This window comes from Lactuca sativa, chromosome 8 (genome assembly GCF_002870075.4).
Source record: "Lactuca sativa cultivar Salinas chromosome 8, Lsat_Salinas_v11, whole genome shotgun sequence".
NCBI lineage: Eukaryota > Viridiplantae > Streptophyta > Magnoliopsida > Asterales > Asteraceae > Lactuca > Lactuca sativa.
In genome coordinates this window covers 185,746,649-185,766,000 of record NC_056630.2, presented here as the reverse complement: position 1 = coordinate 185,766,000, position 19,352 = coordinate 185,746,649, and the positions used below count along the sequence as shown (strand labels likewise).

General features: G+C 34.8%; 1 protein-coding gene and 2 long non-coding RNA genes across 3 annotated transcripts; 1 reads left to right on the top strand and 2 right to left on the bottom strand.

Annotated features, from left to right (window-relative positions):
• Positions 1 to 4,884: 4,884 nt before the first annotated feature.
• On the bottom strand, positions 4,885 to 8,858 carry LOC111911859 (disease resistance protein Roq1). Its single transcript, XM_023907598.2, has 2 exons — positions 8,292 to 8,858; positions 4,885 to 6,139 (listed from the first exon to the last, which is right to left on the bottom strand). The coding sequence occupies exons 1-2, from the start codon at positions 8,348 to 8,350 to the stop codon at positions 5,464 to 5,466; spliced, it is 735 nt and encodes a 244-aa protein (XP_023763366.1). The 5' UTR covers positions 8,351 to 8,858; the 3' UTR covers positions 4,885 to 5,463.
• A 1,782-nt stretch (positions 8,859 to 10,640) lies between these two features.
• Positions 10,641 to 13,815, bottom strand: LOC122195622 (uncharacterized). The gene is made up of 4 exons (XR_006186049.2): positions 13,517 to 13,815; positions 11,874 to 12,169; positions 11,739 to 11,784; positions 10,641 to 11,389 (listed from the first exon to the last, which is right to left on the bottom strand). It is a non-coding gene; the product is annotated as an uncharacterized LOC122195622 (long non-coding RNA).
• A 501-nt stretch (positions 13,816 to 14,316) lies between these two features.
• Positions 14,317 to 15,864, top strand: LOC111911858 (uncharacterized). The gene is made up of 3 exons (XR_002857007.3): positions 14,317 to 14,907; positions 15,284 to 15,373; positions 15,615 to 15,864. It is a non-coding gene; the product is annotated as an uncharacterized LOC111911858 (long non-coding RNA).
• Positions 15,865 to 19,352: the final 3,488 nt, after the last annotated feature.

The window sequence follows — 19,352 nt, the reverse complement described above, 5'->3', positions numbered from 1 at the left end:
CTCTACAGAGATTTCACTCATATCATCGTCCTCATTAAGCTCAGAAGCATTTTCAACATCAATTTTATTTTCCGAGCTCATGTTGGCATTCAATGAATCAAACTTTTGTATGGTTTCGGTCCTTAGTTTCAGTTTATCATTTTCATCCAAAAGATTTTTCAGCATGTCCTTATGGTCCTTGGACTTTATGAAAGATTCGATTTTGTCTAGACCATACATATATGTCGGATTTACATCCTCAGACGAAACTACACTTTCACAATTATATGCTTCAGCGTCAATTTCATCCTCCTTAAACTCAAGGAAGGGAAAAATCATACGATGAATTTTCTGCCCTATTTCACAGTTCAAATGAAGTTGAGTGATATTAGTGTAAAGACGCTTAGCAATTAAACAAAAGACATTTCTCTGTTTTAAAAGTTTCAAATTGTCTCTTTGTAAATAAATATTTTCGTCCTTGGATTTGATTAACTCCGACTCCTTCAGCTCGATCCACATCCTCCGTTCCTCACTCTTTGAAGACACCCTGCTTATTTGGTCAGTTAGGTTAGAATTGGTGACCCGTGTTTGAGTTAAACTGCTGTCTAGATGAGAGATTCTTGAATTTACATTTTTTAATTCTTTTTCATATGAGTTTTGTGGGACTTTGAATGAAACAAAAATAGATTGTACCTTCTTGATTAATTCATCAAGCTCATTAAACTGCACACTAAGAGGTTTTGCTGTGAAGCACAAGTCCTCTCGCTCCTTCGTGTCTTCATTCCCACCGTCTGTGTTGTATCCCCTCATATGAGATACATCCGACACCATCAAGCACTTTCCACCGCTTCCTTCATCTTTCGCAACATAAGCCTTTCCATGAGATGGCTTCCTGACTTCATCATCCTCAGAGTCGGTTGACCAGACCTCTATGCCACCGAACTCATCATCCGCTACCGAACCCTGCCCAATTAAAGCATTCATTGAAGGGTTAGTAACAGTTTTCTTTCTCTTGATCTCTTCCAGCTTTTTCATTAACATCGCTTCTTCATCTTTCTCCTCATCCTTTTCTGCCATTTTCTTCAGGACACAGTCTTTGGCATAATGGTTCTTTCCTCCACAATAGTAGCAGTTCACACCCGATTCTCCTTCAGCCTTTGGTTCTTTCTTTGGTTCTTCTGCCTTTGGTTATTCCCTGACCTTTTCAGAACTATAACTTCCCTGCCAATTTCGGTTCTTATTGGTAGGAAACCTTTTCTTGATGAACCTCTTCGGGTTTGACACCATCATTGCATAGTCTTCTGAGGTAAGGTCATAGTCTTCCAAGTTAAGGTCTTCATCTTCCACCACACCTTTGCTTTTGGACAGAAGGGCCAATGATCCCAAGCTTGAAACCACATTTTTCTCCTGCAAGACAATCTTTTCTTGGGATTTCAAAATCCCTACCAGCATTGCCAATAAGTAACATTTGAATTGCTTATGTACTTTAACAGCGGACACAACCGCTCTCCACTTAGATCTAAGACCGTTTAAAAACGTAACCTTTTGTTCAATCAACTTCCTTTCAATATCGTGTTTAATCATCTTACTAAGAAGATGATTGAAGCGATCGAACGTCTGAGTCACAGTTTCTTCAGGATTCTGCTTAAATTCACCAAACTCACACAAAAGTAAGGTTTAAATGGAATGCTCGAGATCTTCGTCTGTGGAATATAGCTCTCGCAGCCTATCCCATATTTCTTTAGCAGTGCTGCACGAACTCACTAGCCTGAAAGTATCAGATTGAAGAGCGAATCTGATTAGTCTCAATGCTTTAATATTGCACTGAAATTTATCCTTTTCGTCTTGGGCAATATTTTTTACATCTTTCAATAGATCATTATACTCTTTCTAAGTTTTAATGATTCTTGACGTTGCTGAATGAGCGAATGGTCCAGACACGATTGCTTCCCAAATAAGATATCCATTGTCCTCGGATCCAATGACATAATCTTCAAAGTGATGTGCCCAGACTTCATAATCCTGGGTGTAAAGGATGGGAATCTTCGTCGTTGATCCAATGTTGTTTGAGATGTTAATGGGATTTGATTGTGACTCGTCCATGTTTGATCGAATAACCTGTTTGAAAGATCAGACTTGTAATATATTAAATTAGGGTAAAACAAATAAATGTTGAGTTACGTCAATTATGGGATGACGGCTCAGTAAATATTAGTTAATGCGGAATAACCCTAATCGCAACCTTTTTAACAGAAAAGATGTGTATGAATTACACAGCCTCCTGCTCTGATACCAATTGTTAAGTTATAAAACAAACTTGAAGATCGATTAGATCTTTGTAACAGGTATTGCAATGAACTCAAAACAATAAATAAGACAAGTGTGGATCAAAATATGTCGAATGATTAGATCAAACAATCCTCAGTAGAGCTCGACTAAGAACTTCCGCTGTAGAGGACTTTAGGGTTACAAGAACGATAATAATAAACTTGTTGAATAATGCTCTGATCGTTCTATTCTATCGTTAACCTTTAAGATGCATGCAAGCACCTATATTTATACTAAACCCTACTAAACTCACGGATGGACAGGCCCATACCGGAGATACAAAATGGACTAGCTAACGAGCCCAATAGACGCAATACTTTATACAAAACACGACCCAACAGCTTCCAATTTCTTCATCAGCTCTTCCTGTTGTGTCGACATCACGAGCGTCTCTGATACCAAATTTGTTATGACCCGGGATCTGGACCTCATGACAGGACCAGTGCTAGTGCCTAAAAAAGCCGTGAACTCCCCTGTAACGTAGCCTCCTGTTTGCAGGAGACTAAACTAAGCTATTAACCTAATTTTACTCTATTAATTGTTTTCAAATTCCAGCATATCTTATTTCATGAATGACTACCCTTTAAATAGGGATAAACAAAAGACTCAAATCAGGAAACAAAGACTTCTAAAATCGACTCAAATAATAAAAGATCCTATGTAGCACCTGGTTCCTGGTACGTAAAAGTTATCTAAGTATTTGTCATTTTAGCCTTGAACTCGACGAGTTGTAGGTCTGACTCGCCGAGTAGGGACGCGGTCCAGGGGTACGTTTAAGTTGGCGACTCGGCGAGTCACCACTGTCTGTTGAAAACCTAAATTTCAAGGGTTTGCACCCTATTTAAACCCTCATTTCCACCCCAAGCTCGCCCCCATTCACTCTCAGAGCTCCCATCATCGTTTTACCCTCATTCCTTGTGGGATTAAAGTGTTTTTGTGTGTTCTTGAAGTTTTTGAGGAGAAAGAAGAGTAGATCAAGAAGAGGAGAAGGAGGCCAAGCATTTTTGTGACATCTCAACGTTTTCCTTGAGGTATAGTTCGTTTCCCCTCTGTTTTCAAGCCTGTAGTCCCTAATAGCTTCATGAAAGTCCTTTTTGAGCCATTCTTCAAGCTTGTATGTGCTTGGTGGGTTGTAATAAGTTGTTAGCCTTTAGATCTAGGCATGATTTAGTCCTTGGAGCTTGGATCTACTGCCTTTATGGAGTCTTATTGCATGAAAGTCCTAGATCTACCCCTTTTGGTGCACTTTGAGCCATAAAACCTTCATTGGTGATTATCTACACGTAAAGTTGGAAACTTTACGTGTAAACCAGGCCCTAGGAACCCAGATATATGAATGGCATGGACTGGATTCAAGCAAAATTGCGTGTATAGTTTTTGCATGAGGCAGACTCGGCGAGTCGTTCATCTGACTTGACGAGTCAGGTCGCGAGTCCTCGGGTTGTTCCCCCTTTTTGTGTTGCGAGTTGGAGTGGTGAGTCATAGGGTACGACTCAGTGGGTCGGAAGCCAGACTCAGTCATGAAGTCACTTGGCGAGTTCATGGCAATCGTCTTGTCTCAAGAACAACTCGGTGAGTTGTTCATACAACTCGGCGAGTCACAACTTAGAGTGTTTTTCGGATGAAGATGAACTCGGCAAGTTGTTCATACAACTTGGCGAGTAGGATGAAGGACTATTGGCCTTGGGTATAGGAGGAAAACTCGTCGTGTCTGCGCTTAACTCGACGAGTAGAGACGGACTTATGGTCAGGTTAAGGGAGAGGGACTCGGCAAGTTGGCTAGCCAACTCGGCGAGTCTGGTCAACTGGCAGTTGACTAGGACTTGACTCTTGATTTGTAAGGGTAAATGGTCAATTTACCCTGCAATCGGTTAATAGTATTTGACTAAGGGTTTTGTGGGAATTATAGCCAGAAGATCTCCGGAGCGGCAGTAGCAGCAGGCAGTCAGTTCCCACGCAGATCGACAGTTACCTTGAGGTGAGTTTCCTTTCAGTAGGAACGAGTCTAAGGCACCAAGGCCGACCCGTGTAGACGAGATGTTAGTACTAGAGTGTGGGCCAAGCCCGTATCTCTTGGTTGTGTTGATTATGATATATGCCTGTATGATAGAGTTGTCTATACTTGTTGTCTGCGTGATACTTGTATATTATGGGTTAGCGGCTGAGTGTGGGCAAGGCTCGTATCTCTCCGAGAGTGGAGTGTGGGTGAGGCCCGTACCTCCCAGATAGTGTAGTGTGGGTGAGGCCCGTATCCCTCGGCTAGCGGAGTGTGGGCAAGGCCCGTATCTTCATGAGTGTGGGCAAGGCCCGTATCTCCTAGCTGTATGTTGTATGCTTGTATGGTATGAGGTATTATGGGGGAACTCACTAAGCTTCGTGCTTACAGTTTTCTGTTTTGGTTTCAGGTACCTCTTCGTCGAAGGGGAAGGAGCTGGCGCGGTAGCGGTACATCACACACACACCTGCTTGTATTCCACATTATGACATCTACCTGGGAGATTGTACTCTGACATTTTTATGATTATGACAATGTTTTCTGACATGCAACATCTTTTGTGAAATGAAATGGTTGCTGAGTGATTTATTTCTAAACGTTTTGCTAAGTACATGTTTTAAAAACGAAATTTTTGGCTCGTATTTTTGGGATGTTACATCCTAGTTACAAAAATTAAAAACGGAAACAAGATAACTTCCTAGAATACAAAATACTTATTATCTATTAACTTAAGGACCTATCAAGTATGATTCATAACACTTATCAAGTGATTCTTTGCAGACTAAATCTCTCCCCATGTCTTGAAGCAGCTGATGCATTGTAAACTCATTATCATCTCCAATTGTGAGAAGACATCTATCAATGAGCTTGGTGATCCCATATGATGTTTGTAACCTGCATTCCTTTAATATTGTTTTTGTAACTTCTCTTTCTTTTCCAACAAAAAAGCAAGCAATGTGCTTAAAGAGTTCTTTGTAGTTCCCTGATAAAGTATCAAAGCTAATTTTCAGAGCCTTTTGTACTTCCTATTCTACATCAGTTAAATATCCTTTTGCCTCCAACATTTCAAGGACATCACTCCATATGGCTACATCTTCATTAATTAATGAACTACCCAAAACTTTTAGAGCCAATGGGCGTCCTCCACAATACTTAGCAACTCATTGTGCTTTTTTCTCATAACCTTTCTGGGGATCAATGTTTCCAAACGCATGCCAACATAAAAGTCTCATAGATGCAGTGTCACTTAAGCCATGAAGTGCAAGCTTTGTATGTTTTGGAGGAAATTTCATACGAAACAATGAACACTTCTCTGTTAGGGACCCATCTTTGGTCGTTACTATAATCTTGCTTCCTGGATAAAAACCTTTTGTTCCAATCAACACATCCAGTTGCTCAAAGTTATCAACATCATCAAGAACGAAAAATGTCTTTTTCCTAGATAATGCTTTTTCAACCCTAGATGTGCACAGATCTGAATTATTTTCTTCAATCTTTCTTTTCTTGAGAATGTCTCCAAGAAGCTGTTTTTGCAAATCTAGTAATGTCTGTTGTGCACATCTTGTTCCAATTCCTTCAACAAAGCTACTTCTTTCAAATTCATGGTGGTGCAACGTAAACATATATTCTGTCAATGTTGTTTTTCCGATCCCGGGCATTCCCCAAATTGTGAGAATTTCAGCAGCTTCAGAAGATCCTCGTTTTAACCAGGAACTGATGATATAAATAGAATTGTCCATCCCAATTAGGTGTGGGATTCTCATTCTCCTTTGCAAGTGTAGTTCCAGTGTAGTACTATTTTCTTTCACGACTTCTTCAATGACCACCATCTCTTTTCTGAAAAAGGAATCAAATTAAATTCGATCAACAAGACACATCAGCCCATAGATCAAATTAAATAAAACTGATCAATAATTAATTAATATGAGAGGGACTAAAATAAAATATGCACGCAGTTTAAATAAATGGTGGGGTCACTTTGTATATGTTTCCACTGCTTCGTTCCCACGAAAGCTTTTCATCCCAACAATGGCAAAAAGCTAAGGGTGCGTTTAGTTGCGGAAAAATGGGCCGTTTTCCGGAAAAAATTTCCAAGAAAAATGAGAATTTTGAAAACACGTTTAGTTCGTCTATTGTTCTAAATTTTTCACGGAAAATGAAAATTTTCCGTTTTCTAAAATTACAAAGAGGATGGAAATTTTTGGAAAACTGATAATCATTGTTTTCCATATTTTTCTAATTCCAAATTTTTTCTAAAATATAAACACACATCTACTCCCACTCCCACCCCATCCACCTCTACCTATCCCCACCTTAACACCCCCCACCCACACACACATATATACCCACCCCCCCCCCCCCACACACACACATACCCACCCACCCACCCACATACACCCACCTGCACACACACACCAACCCACAAACACACACACATACATACCCACCCACAAACACACACACACATACATACCCACCCGCACACACACACACACCAACCCACAAACACACACACACATACATACCCACCCACAAAGTCACATACACATACATACCCACCCCCACACACACCTACCCACAAACACACACACACACACATACATACCCACCCCCACACACACCTACCCACAAACACACACACACATACATACCCACCCACACACACACACACCCGTACACACACACACCAACCCACAAACACACACACATGCATACCCACCCACAAACACACACACATACATACCCACCCGCACACACACTCACCCGCACACACACACACACTAACCCACAAACACACACACACACATACATACCCACCCACAAACACACACACATACATACCCACCCACACACACACCCACCCACAAACACACACACACATACATACCCACCAGCGCACCCACACACACAAACACACTCACACGCATACCCACCCACACCCCCACAAACACACACCCACACACACACAAACCCACACCTACCCCCACCCTCACAAACATACACACCCACACACACACAAACCCACACCTACCCCCACAAACACACACTCGCACCCACACCCACCCAACACCACCACCACAATCACCGACCTACCATCACCATCACCACCACCACCACCACTAACCCGTCACTAGCACCACCACCACCGTTGCCGCCGCCATCACCACCACTGACACAATTGCCACCGCCACCACCATCACCTGTCATCATCACCACCGCCACCGACCCGCTACCGTCACCACCCCCACCCACACCCTACCACCGCTACCATTTTCTAAAAATGAAAACTGATGGAAAAATACACATCTAAACATGTTTTCTAATTTTCTAAAACTGAAAATGAAAAATGAATACGTTTAACTAAACGCGTTTTCTAAATTTTTCAATGAAAAATGAAAATGGAAAACGAAAATGGAAAAGGGAAAACAAAAAACGGAAAATGAAAATTGTTTTTCCGTAACTAAACGTAACCTAAATCTCTCACAATGGTATGCTCTAAGACCCATGGATTATTGGATTTAACAATTGGTACATTGTTGGCAAAAAGCTAATTAATCTCACAATGGTATGCTCTAAGACCCATGGATTTTTGGATTTAACAATTGGACAAAATAATTGTATCCTTTGTCTATATATTCTCGGATTTTCTCTCCTTTTACTGTTCTCTATACACACGTGAATATAAGCCCTCACACAAACTGTGGTGATTAATATCTCTTTCTCACGAGAACATTCAAGGACTCGATCGATCAACTATATACATAAGAAATTCTACAAACAAGGTGCTTTATGGCTATTTATTCCACCAGATGGTTTATACTGGATTCTTAAATTTCTGTGTATTTGAAAGGTTTGTAATTCACAATGCTTAATTAAGAATAGTTTTAGATTTAACTGGACTTGGTTCCAATATTATATGATATATGTTGGCTGTAGTTCTCCATACAAAACTGAAGAATTTTGTGGGAATATAGTATGAATGTTTTACCTTCCGCTTGTATCTTTTCCTTTCAAATCAGCAATCTCTGTAAGTCCTTTCGTCCACATCTCCAACTTATGAGCACCTTGAGTTTTCTTCTTCGCATCCTTTTCGGATTCAATCCTCTGTTTGTGTTCAAATAACGCTTCTCCAAAAATACTTTCTGATATGTGTAGGCTCAACGTTGTAAAAAATGGGGAGAACAATATGGTCAGAGACCCTTCGTTGCTCAAGGATCATCATCAGCTCGTCCAGACACCATGTTGAAGATGCGTAGTTCTTAGACAAAACAATTATTGAAGCACGAGAGCTTTTTATAGCTCTTGCAAGTTCTAGTTTAAGTTCTTCCCCAGTTTCAACCTCTTCCTCATCAAGAAAGGTAGAGATGTTTTCATTCACCAAAGCTTGGTAGAGGTGATCCATAAAACCTAAATGAGTGTCTTTCCCTCTGAAACTCAGGAAAACATCATATGTTCCTGCTGCTTCTTGTTCTTCTGGTCATTCAGTGGGGATGATCATGAAAGTTGAGAATTACAAGAGTATATATGATCTCAGCCGGGAATATAGGTTTAGTTTCGCTGCTTCTGATTTTGGTTGTCTTAGATCTAAACTCTGAGATGAATGTCTCTTATTTGGTATGAGAGTCAACGTTTGGCAGCAAAGTCAATTTTTGTTCTATTGTTTAGCTGATTGTTAGCTGGTGAAGGCATTAATTTCAAAGCTTGGTGAACTTTTAGTCAAACATTCTTAGGTGAAGAGCTATGTGTGTAGCTTGAGCCCTTTACTCTTTGTGTGAATGCATGAAAATAGGGAGGACAATGCATACAGTAGGCTTGGACACCACTTGGACGGTGCATCAAAATGGAAGAGAACATGAAATACCTCTTTAGTCGATGGCTCATTTTTCAATAGCAAATCACAGTAAAAGAGATTTGTTCATCTTTTATCGGCAAGATAAATATTTGTATATATCAAGTTGCATGGCAATAAATGAATAGAAGAAAAATCTCTCTCTCTCTCTCTCTCTCTCTCTCTCTCTCTCTCTCTCTCTCTCTCTCTCTCTCTCTCTCTCTCTCTCTCTCTCTCTCTCTCTATATATATATATATATATATATATATATATATATATATATATATATATATATATATATATATACCCGCGCAAAGCGGCGGGCGACAAATAATTTGCTTCGACAATTAATTTCTTTTCGATTGAAAATAATTATTTTTAATTCAATCATTAGTTTGTTTTAGGAAACATGTTATATTAAAAATAAAAAAAATTCATGAAATGACCAAATAAAGAAAATGATTATTTTCAATCCAAGCATTAGTTTTAATTAAACAATTCATTTATTTTTCGAACAATGTATTTTGTAATGTATTTGTTGTTTGTATGTATGGTGGATAGGGTTTGAGAACCACCTACATTGGAAGTAGTTTATGACAAATTGAGATGATGTGGTTGTGAGATGCTATAACCAATAGAAAATATAAAATATATAATTACTTGTTTTATTATATATTTACAATTTGTTTTTAGTTATAAATTTATATAGTTTTATGGCCCAACTTTATTGTTGTATAAAAACTATTTTTTTATTTGATTTGCGATAAACTAGTTTCGATCATTTTAGTTTTCAACTTAATAATAAATAAATATTCATTTCTTATTCTTACGTGGTCATGTTTAAAGTAAAAACCTATGATAACAATTTTTGAATGATATAATACAGTCACCAAACCAATTTTATTGATCAAAATTTTTGTTTCATTATGAAATCCTTATACGAGAAAACATAATTTTAACTAATTGTCTTGTGAAACGCAACTAAGGACCCTACCCGTTTATATTTTTTGTTTGTGTACTATGAGTAGAATAATAAATGTATAAATAATGTCTATATGTCAAAAAAAACATTTTAAAAAAAGTTTGTTTCTTTTTTAAGTTTAAAAAACCATCAAAATAAAAACAAATAACTATATTAAATTTCTAACAAAACACATATATTTTTCTTAAAACCATCGTAATAACAAAAGTCAAAGTCAATACAAGATTTGACTAATGATATTGATATGTAATAACATTAATGGCAAATGGAAAAAGAAATCACATACGAAAGGAACTTTTTCATGTAAAACCTACAATCACAAAGGACTTTTGAGTAATATATAAGTACATATTAATTTGAAGAGAAAACTCCTCAAATTATATCCAAAACTTTACATTTGTTTAAAATGTAATGCCATATAAAAACAATAGAAAAAAATGTAAAAATGCATATAAATATTAATATTAAATTGAGAATGTTCTTCATCCTCTTGCAGTTGCGCTTCCAGTTCTTGTATATCCTTTTTTTGTTTAGTGAATGTAGCTTCCAATGCTTATCACCAATAAAGATTAAAAAAATTAATGTTGTCATATTAAAAAGTTATAATGTGTAACTTCTAATGGGAATGTACTTGCTCTTTTAACCAAAAATAACAATATACGCAAGTTCAATGGTTATACTATGACCTCTAAGCATCTTTGATTATAGAAAACTCCCAGTCGATCAACACTTACATTCTGATTCAATCGGTTTCTCTTTCGTGGCTTTCATTTGAGCCTCGGGTTACATAACCAGTTACATTTATCTTTATAAGGAAAATAAACAGTTACCTCTTTATAATTTCAATTACATCTATCTTTATAAGGAAAATAAAAATTACCTCTTTATAATTTCTGTTACAACATTGGACATTTCAGATGTATGATGATGTAACAGGAAGAAGCCAAAGTGCATTGTAAATGGAACAATAAGAATCTATTAAAATGGAAAAGTAGGAAGCCATTAAAAGTTTATTTCTCAAAAAATTTGGATGATGTTATTTTGATTCCATTTAATCCAAAATAATATACCATTAAATGGATTTTAATTCCATTCAATCTATAGTCTAAAATCAGATACTAAAGTAAGATGCTATTACTTTTCGTTAAAGGGAAAAGTAGGATGCCATTGAAATATATATATTAAACCGAAAGTCCAAACTCCCCATTTTATGATTATAATTTACTTTCTGGGCTCTTGCACCTTTACCACCCTCACCAACTCCAAGATTGCATTCTGAAATAGAATGATTAAATTGTAACTAAAACCAAAATAATAGAAGAATAAAAGAAAATCAAGTAGGATGCCATATTCAACAAAATAGAAAATGAAAGTAGGATTTTATATAAGAAAAAACTAACTGAAAGTATAATAATGTGGAAAAACATAAAATGAATATACATGGACCCAAACACATGTATAGGATTTGATATTGATGAAATCAATTAGAAAACAATTAGAAAGATCAAAAAGCATGTCAAATTTCATGCTAATCTAAGCAACATCATAATAAATACTGCTGAAGTTAATAAAATTCTAATTTGACAACATATTTAAATGCAAAAAAGATAAAAGGAGAGGTTACCCTTTGCTATATATCTCACTTCTTTCTATCCCAACCCCTTTAAGACCTGGAAGAACATTAACCAATATTAGGATTGGGACCAAAAAATACCAAGACAAAACCAGTGAAAAGTAAACAATGAAAAGTGAGTGTTACATGTTAGTGTTGCTTTCTCTTGTCAAAGATAAGAAAGTATACATTTTGCTGGAAAATAATTGATAATTCTTGTTCATAAAACAAAGCATCCTAAAATAGCAGCCCCCACTGCTAAAACTGACACAAAGATTCTCTCTCGAAGCTCTTCAAGATGATCAAAAATGGTCATTTCTTTTCAAGAATCAACAACATCATAGAATTGGCAAAAGGGTGCAAAGGAAATAAAAAGATGGAAAAAGACTCAAAAGTACCCATGTGATGATCTTGTTTTATGAATTTTAGAGCAACCTGCAAACCTGCATTCATTAATTCAAAGAAATATAAAACAATATAAATATAAGCTCGATCAAATTAACATAAATGGTAAAATGTGTATGAGTTTAACCCTGAATTATGGCCCTTGGTTATCTCTACAGCCACAGTAACCAAATAAATGCTAGAAATCGTTGCTTAACTTGAATGTGTAATGAAAGCTTCTAAAATATGGCAAAAAAACAAAACAAAAAAAAAAAAAAACAAAACCGAAGAACTTAAGAAAATATGAAACAGAAAAAAAAAAAAAAAGATTTTACCAGCTTTTAAGCTTCTGAAAGTTGGTACATTTTAGGCTTAAAAAGGGGATCTTCTTCATATTTTCCTATAAAATGGTTAACATAGCTAAGGGCATCTCTAACCCACCCCCAAACTTCATTTCTTCTCCTATTTCTTTTCCCCATTTTTCTCCAACCCTATCCCATTTTCATCTCTATTTTTGGAGATATGAATAGTATTCCCCCATATATGTGGAATACTATTCATATCTCCAAAAATGGAGGTGAAGTTTGATTGTCAATTTTAGTCTTTCTCATTTTTATTTTATATATTTCTAGTTTCTTTTATCTACTACTAATAATTTAAATACAATATTTAATATTTATAATATAATGTTATATACTAATTTATATTAATAATCATAAATATAGAGTTTAAATAGTAGAGGGGTGTATTTCACAATATATATAAGTTATAAAAATAGAATATTCCAAGAATATACTTTTTGGGTAAAAAATGGGATAGAAAACGGAATAGGGTTGGAGATGAAACAGTGTTTACTCCATTTTTTACTCCATGGGGAAAAATGGAGATGGGTTGGAGACGGTCTAAATCAACGAAAACAAAACCCAAAATCGCTAAATCAATGAAAGTTTACACAGAGATAGAGTCCACAAAAAGGGACGGTACCAGCTATGTAGTCATGGTAGTGATTGGTGAAGAAGGTAGAGCCTATGAGAGTACCAGATCATAAAAAAATACTCAAAATCACGATGGGGTTATGGTGTTCAAGAGAGAGAGAGGAATATAGGGAGGAAGAGGTGTGGTGGTGGAAGGAGGAGGATGTTGATGGTGGAGCATCATGGTGATGGCGATGAAATAGTGGTGTGACAGTGGATGATACCACTGGAAAATAATAAGAAGAAATGAGTAAAAATGATAATTTTTGGGAACTAATTGGATGATACTCCATAGGGCGAAAGGTGGGTGACGGCGGCTGGTGGTGGCGGTACTTGGAAACATAATCCCCATTGTTCCAACAAATAAAAAACAAACAATATAGATCCAGATCAAGAAATACACAGTGATAATCACAACCGATACCTTCGTACCTTCTTACAATGTCTTGCTTCACGAATTCAGATCCATATCCCTAAATAGATTCATGATTTGAAAACACGTTGATGATTATCCAGGTGTGATGGTGGTGAAGGCGGTGGTATGTGACAAAGATGACAGAGCATGGGAAAGAAGCAAATCTGGAAGCGATGGTGGTGGCCGACGGTGTGAGTCGAATTCAAACCAAAAACCTACAAGATCAAATATATTCAAAATAACAATAGAGAAGATGTTATATAAAGAGTAGTTGGCGGAGGTAAAGACACACACACGGTGAATTGAGAGGAGTGGATGGCTAAGAAGATCAACAAATGTACAACATTATAAGGCTGAAGAAAAGGCAACAAAGTGTGGGAGGTTGTTGGATAGGATAGGAATAAGATCTCGTCAAAACCTCATACGTATGTTGACCAAATGCATAAATTCATTGTACAAATTGTGTTATGGCTTGTACCTCTTAAAATTCAACATTTTAGACTATATATATATATATATATATATATATATATATATATATATATATATATATATATATATATATATATATATATATAGAGAGAGAGAGAGAGAGAGAGAGAGTGAGAGAGAGAGAGAAAGAGAGAGAGCTAGGTTCATGTATTTAAAGTACTTATTGTGTTATTGTATGAATAAATGTAGGCCAATCAAAATTTAAAATATAAATAAATAAATAAATAAGGGTAATTAGGTAATTTTATAAACAACTTCCCCAAATACTTTCCTATAATAATGGTATTGATTTTAACTTAATTTATCCCCTTTTAATTACCACCAATGCACTTTGAACCCCCCCCCGTAGGATTCGATTGAAAGGGAACAAGATCAACATCGTCACCATCCAGGCATACGTCTTCATTCCTTCCCCACGTTTGGTACTAAGGTTCCTCTATCGCCACCATATTATCACGATCGATCCACCATAGTAATCGTGATGGTACATGAAAGCATTGGCACCACTGCGCACCCTAGTCATCCTTGTATTATACAAAAACCCTAACAATGACTACGCGTGAGGATTGCCAGTGGCGACAGCCGACTCAATCTCCGAAGCAACATCCTCCATTGCCCTACCCCCATCGCTCACGGTGGCAACCATTTTCCTGAGGCTCGAATAATAATCCTCTACCTGGGGATTGATCGGGAACACTTAGGCGGAATTAGAGTTGGATTATTTAGGGTCGAATATCAGACGCCAGAATCCAGGATCCAGGTCGTCATTGGACCTAGCGTCTGATTCACCGAATGCGTCCCAATCGGCAGCGAAAGAGGGATCATCAAGAGACTCATCGACGGGTCCATCCTTCAGGTCGTCTTGAGAGAGCAATTCATCATCTACCGATCCTTAAAATCCCTCCAAACGTAACGGGTAAAGTTATTTAGTTCCGAGACACTTTTCATTTTATTTTTATTCCCAACAACATTCTATGTAATTGACTGTATGCTCATAAATTTGCTACTTATCGGGATAATTCGAAGTATGGTAGATTGTGTCGATTTCTGATCATCGACATGTGTATATCTGTTGTTGAAATTTTGAACTATTTTTTTTAGTCGATGAATTGTTGCTTTATAATGGTCATCTATTATTGTTGGACATAATCGATGATCATGAGTTGATTTCTTGATATTTTGAGACTCGGGTTTTGGCTTAAGCAAAACCCATTCGAAAAGAAAGAACCTGATAAATGACGATTATACCCTTGGTGTATGGATGCTGATGTTTTTTTTATATAATGACACAGGGACATTTGCACAGGTACAGATTATGTGACAATGTGTGGACATTCATTCTTCAAGATGCTCTGTTCTTAATGGAGTACAATATAATTATGGTCAGCCTTTTGACTTTTGACTTTTTTTGTATTCTTTTGTATTGATACCACAAAAACTTGTAAATCAGTGTTTGATGTGGATATTGGGGATGGTTAACCTATTCGCAAATTGCCATATTCTGTTGATGCATATAATTCCGATTCTGTTGGAATGGAATCATGAATTCCAATTCTTTTGGAATAGAATCATGAATTCCAATTATGTTGGAATCTAAACTACAATTTGATTTTGTTTTGACAGAAGTTGATACTTGAAGAATGGACCGCAAATTTAAAAGTGATTCTAAGCATTCTCAGAGAATATTATTCTTACATGATTTGATTTATGGTAGTTATTTTCATTAAATGTCTAATTTCATGGATGATCAAGGAAAGAGTTATTCTTCTGATAGAATAATCTACAATAGAATGATAGGAGTATATGTAATAATATATTCTGCTAGAATATTCAGGTCGAATAATATATATATATTTTTATTTGTTATTAGTAAGTATTTCATTCTCATAGACTATTATATAAAGTTTTTACTTTTTTAAGAATGCAATGAAAAATTTGAAGTTGTATCCAAAAATGTGTTATTAGTTGGTGTTGGCATTCTCATAGAATATCATTCTAATAGAAATATGTATCCTGAAATTCGTAAAAAATATGATTCTAACAGAATAAAATCTGGTTTCATTATCAAAATTATGTTATAATTAAAATTAAAGTAATTAAAAAATTAGAATTTTAAAATCAAGAGAGTTAATTATCCTAAAAAATATGGAATTTTCCTTTTTTAAATTTATCTTAATTGTCTAAAATACCCTTAGAATGAAATTAGATGGTATTTTTCAATTATCTTTAGTTTAATAATATATATTAATCACTTTCTTAAATTAAGTAAAACGATTGGCCCACATTTATACATACAATAACACAATAATTAGTTTAAATAGAATAACCTAAGCATATATATATATATATATATATATATATATATATATATATATATAATGTAGAAGCGAGATATATCAAGTTGCATAGCAATTAATGAATAGAAGATATATATATATATATATATATATATATATATATATATATATATATATATATATATATATATATATATATATATATATATATATATATGTGTGTGTGTGTGTGTGTGTGTGTGTAAAACCCATGTATTATATGTGATCATTTTAAAGAAAATAAAATAAAATTCTAAACATTTGATAAGTTTGAATTTATAAAAATATATATATATATATATATATATATATATATATATATATATATATATATTGAATTATTAAAATTAAATTGTTTGTTTGTTTTTTTTAAATTAAACAAATAATTTAGATAAATAAACAAAGGAAACTAATGAAACTGTAATTTAGAAAATTTGAAATTAGAAGAAAATCAGTTAATGAAATTGATAAATGCATTTATTATTACATTTATTGTAATTATTACATTTAAATATTTTTTGGAAATTAATAAAATGAAAAAAATACAAAATGTCACGTGGAAAAAAATTAATAGACAATAACCACAAAGTGACATGTGGCCAAATCAGAGTGTGACATGTGACAAAAAGTTCTTTATTTATTAGGGAGGATATATATATATATATATATATATATATATATATATATATATATATATATATATATATATATATATATATATATATATATATATATATATGTTATGTAAATTGATCATTAAAAAATACGTATGTTATTCAGTTTTGCATGCATGTTTTAAGTGCTTATCAGTTTACAATTTTTTTTGTGTAGTAGGTGGATTCAACAAAAAAAACTTCAATCACTTTGTGCCTCGATTTCAAATTTTTTGTTGTTGTGGTTTACCTATTATAATTTTCCATTGGTTATGCTTAATTTCTTTGTGTAATTAGTTAATTAGGTATACCATGGTATGATCAATTGTAATAATCGTGCTCCTTGTGCAATTTCCATTTTCTCAAATTCTACTTTTTTCCAATAATTATCCATGGAACTATAATTGTTGCTTTAATCACCATACTTGACCTTCTCTTTATTGTTACATTAGAAATTATACTTGACCTTCTCTTTTATTGGCCATCTCTTTTATTGTTACATTAGAAATTATATGGAGTCAACATATCTTACCTTGGTATTAACAATTATTTACGATGATTACATGTTTAATTACATCTCATGCACGATTAAACCATTATTAGTCTATATATTACCCCATGACTATGTGAGTTGTGGTAGTTTTTTGGTGAAAAGATATCATTTGGTCTATCTCTGACTTGGAATTCACTTATTATTGCCAGAATAAGCATGAGTTTACTAAAGTAATGAATGTATTGGGATCAGTACCACAGTCCTATAAATATTCTCTCTGTTTTGATAAGTTAAATCTTCTGATATCATATTCATTTATCTTAAACATGTATATCAAAAAAAAGGATTAGTATGATTGATGATTTAGTGGGTTTATGGTAGGTAGGGGAAGTGGGAGAGCTATGAAAGATATTTCGGTGGAGCAATGATGACAAAAATTATTTAGAGGAAGAACTCTCTGTTATATTTTTATATTTGGTCGAACTTGCTGATGTTTGTGGCCTTGATCATGCCTTATAACTTCGCATCCAAAAATGAAGGGTGATGTGTAATTTAATAAGCTTATATTTTATTCAAGTTAATTTATAAAAGTAATTTACTTTACTAGACTATTAAACACACTAGGAAGTGTACCTAATTGTGTAATAGTATAACAGTGGTAAGAATGAGTGTCGAACACAAGGAACGGTGTTTAGATTGCTTTATGTTACTATTAACTAATTAATAATTAAATTAAAAGAGGGGTTGTTTTCCTAGTTTTGCAAGACTAGATACTTGAATTACTAAACTAACTCAAAAATTCACTTAATAAAACTAGAACTAAAACTAAGCAAGTAACAAGTATGAATTACCAAGGTGAGAAAGAGACTTTCGTTCAACTTCGGATTTGTTGATTATTATGGTTCTTTCATAGAAGTGAAATGGATTTAGTTTATTTGGCTACCGATTCCTAAGATGACCAAATTGGTATTCACCAATTTAATCCTTTAGCAAACTAGCTTATTTATTCGGTGATCAAGCGGACAAACTTACGAGTTCACTAATGTTTGGTTCGAGTTGCTTAGACTTATAATTAATTGACCAATTAAATTTATTGATTCAATTTTATATATGATTTATCGTCATATATTGGCTCCTATACTTTTTTACCCACTTTTCTACTTAACCTTAGGTTTTAAGCAAAACTCTAGTCCTACGAATTTGCAAATCACAAGATCATAAGATTCGAATTCAATTAAGAAAAATAGTCATTCTACCCTAATCAAATTCATCAATAAGCAGATAAAAAGCAGTTATCAAAAGTACTTGGGGTTCTTTAATAAGCAAAAGTCAACAAATAACCAAATAACTAAATCCTGACTATGAAATCAACCATGTTTAGTCAACTCATCCTAGCTAAACGAAAGTCATGAGTGTTTAGCTCATGATTTCAGCAAACAAAGTCATAAAATCGAGATTCAAAAGTAAAGACATAGCTATTCCTAATGAAAAATCAAAAAGTAGAGTTTAGTTGACTTTGATCTCCTCCTTCTAATGATTGTGATTGAATTCCTTGCTTCCAATGCTTAATTCCAATGCCTTTGCCTCAAAAAGCTTCGAATTCTCCAGAGCCAAAAGTTCCCATTCGGAGGTTTATGTGAGATATTTATACTTTTCCCGAAAACAAGGCACCATGTCGTGGTGGGTCCACCACGTCGTGGTGATTGTGTTTATCCCGTAATCTCCAAGTCATCGAATCTGATCGGGAATCTTCAAGACGCCACGTTGTGGTAGGATCACCACGTCATGTTGGGTGTATTTTTCTTCATTTTATTGTTTTAGTTCAATCTTCCATCTTCTAGCTTCCTTAATCCAACTTCCAACTTCCTTTTTGCTCTAA

Coding starts and splice junctions, on each gene's coding strand:
- LOC111911859 (XM_023907598.2), bottom strand. CDS start 8,350: ATGTGGACGAAAGGACTTACAGAGATTGCTGATTTGAAAGGAAAAGAT. Junction 6,140..8,291: donor GGAAAAGATACAAGCGGAAG/GTAAAACATTCA, acceptor TTCCTTTTTCAG/AAAAGAGATGGTGGTCATTG.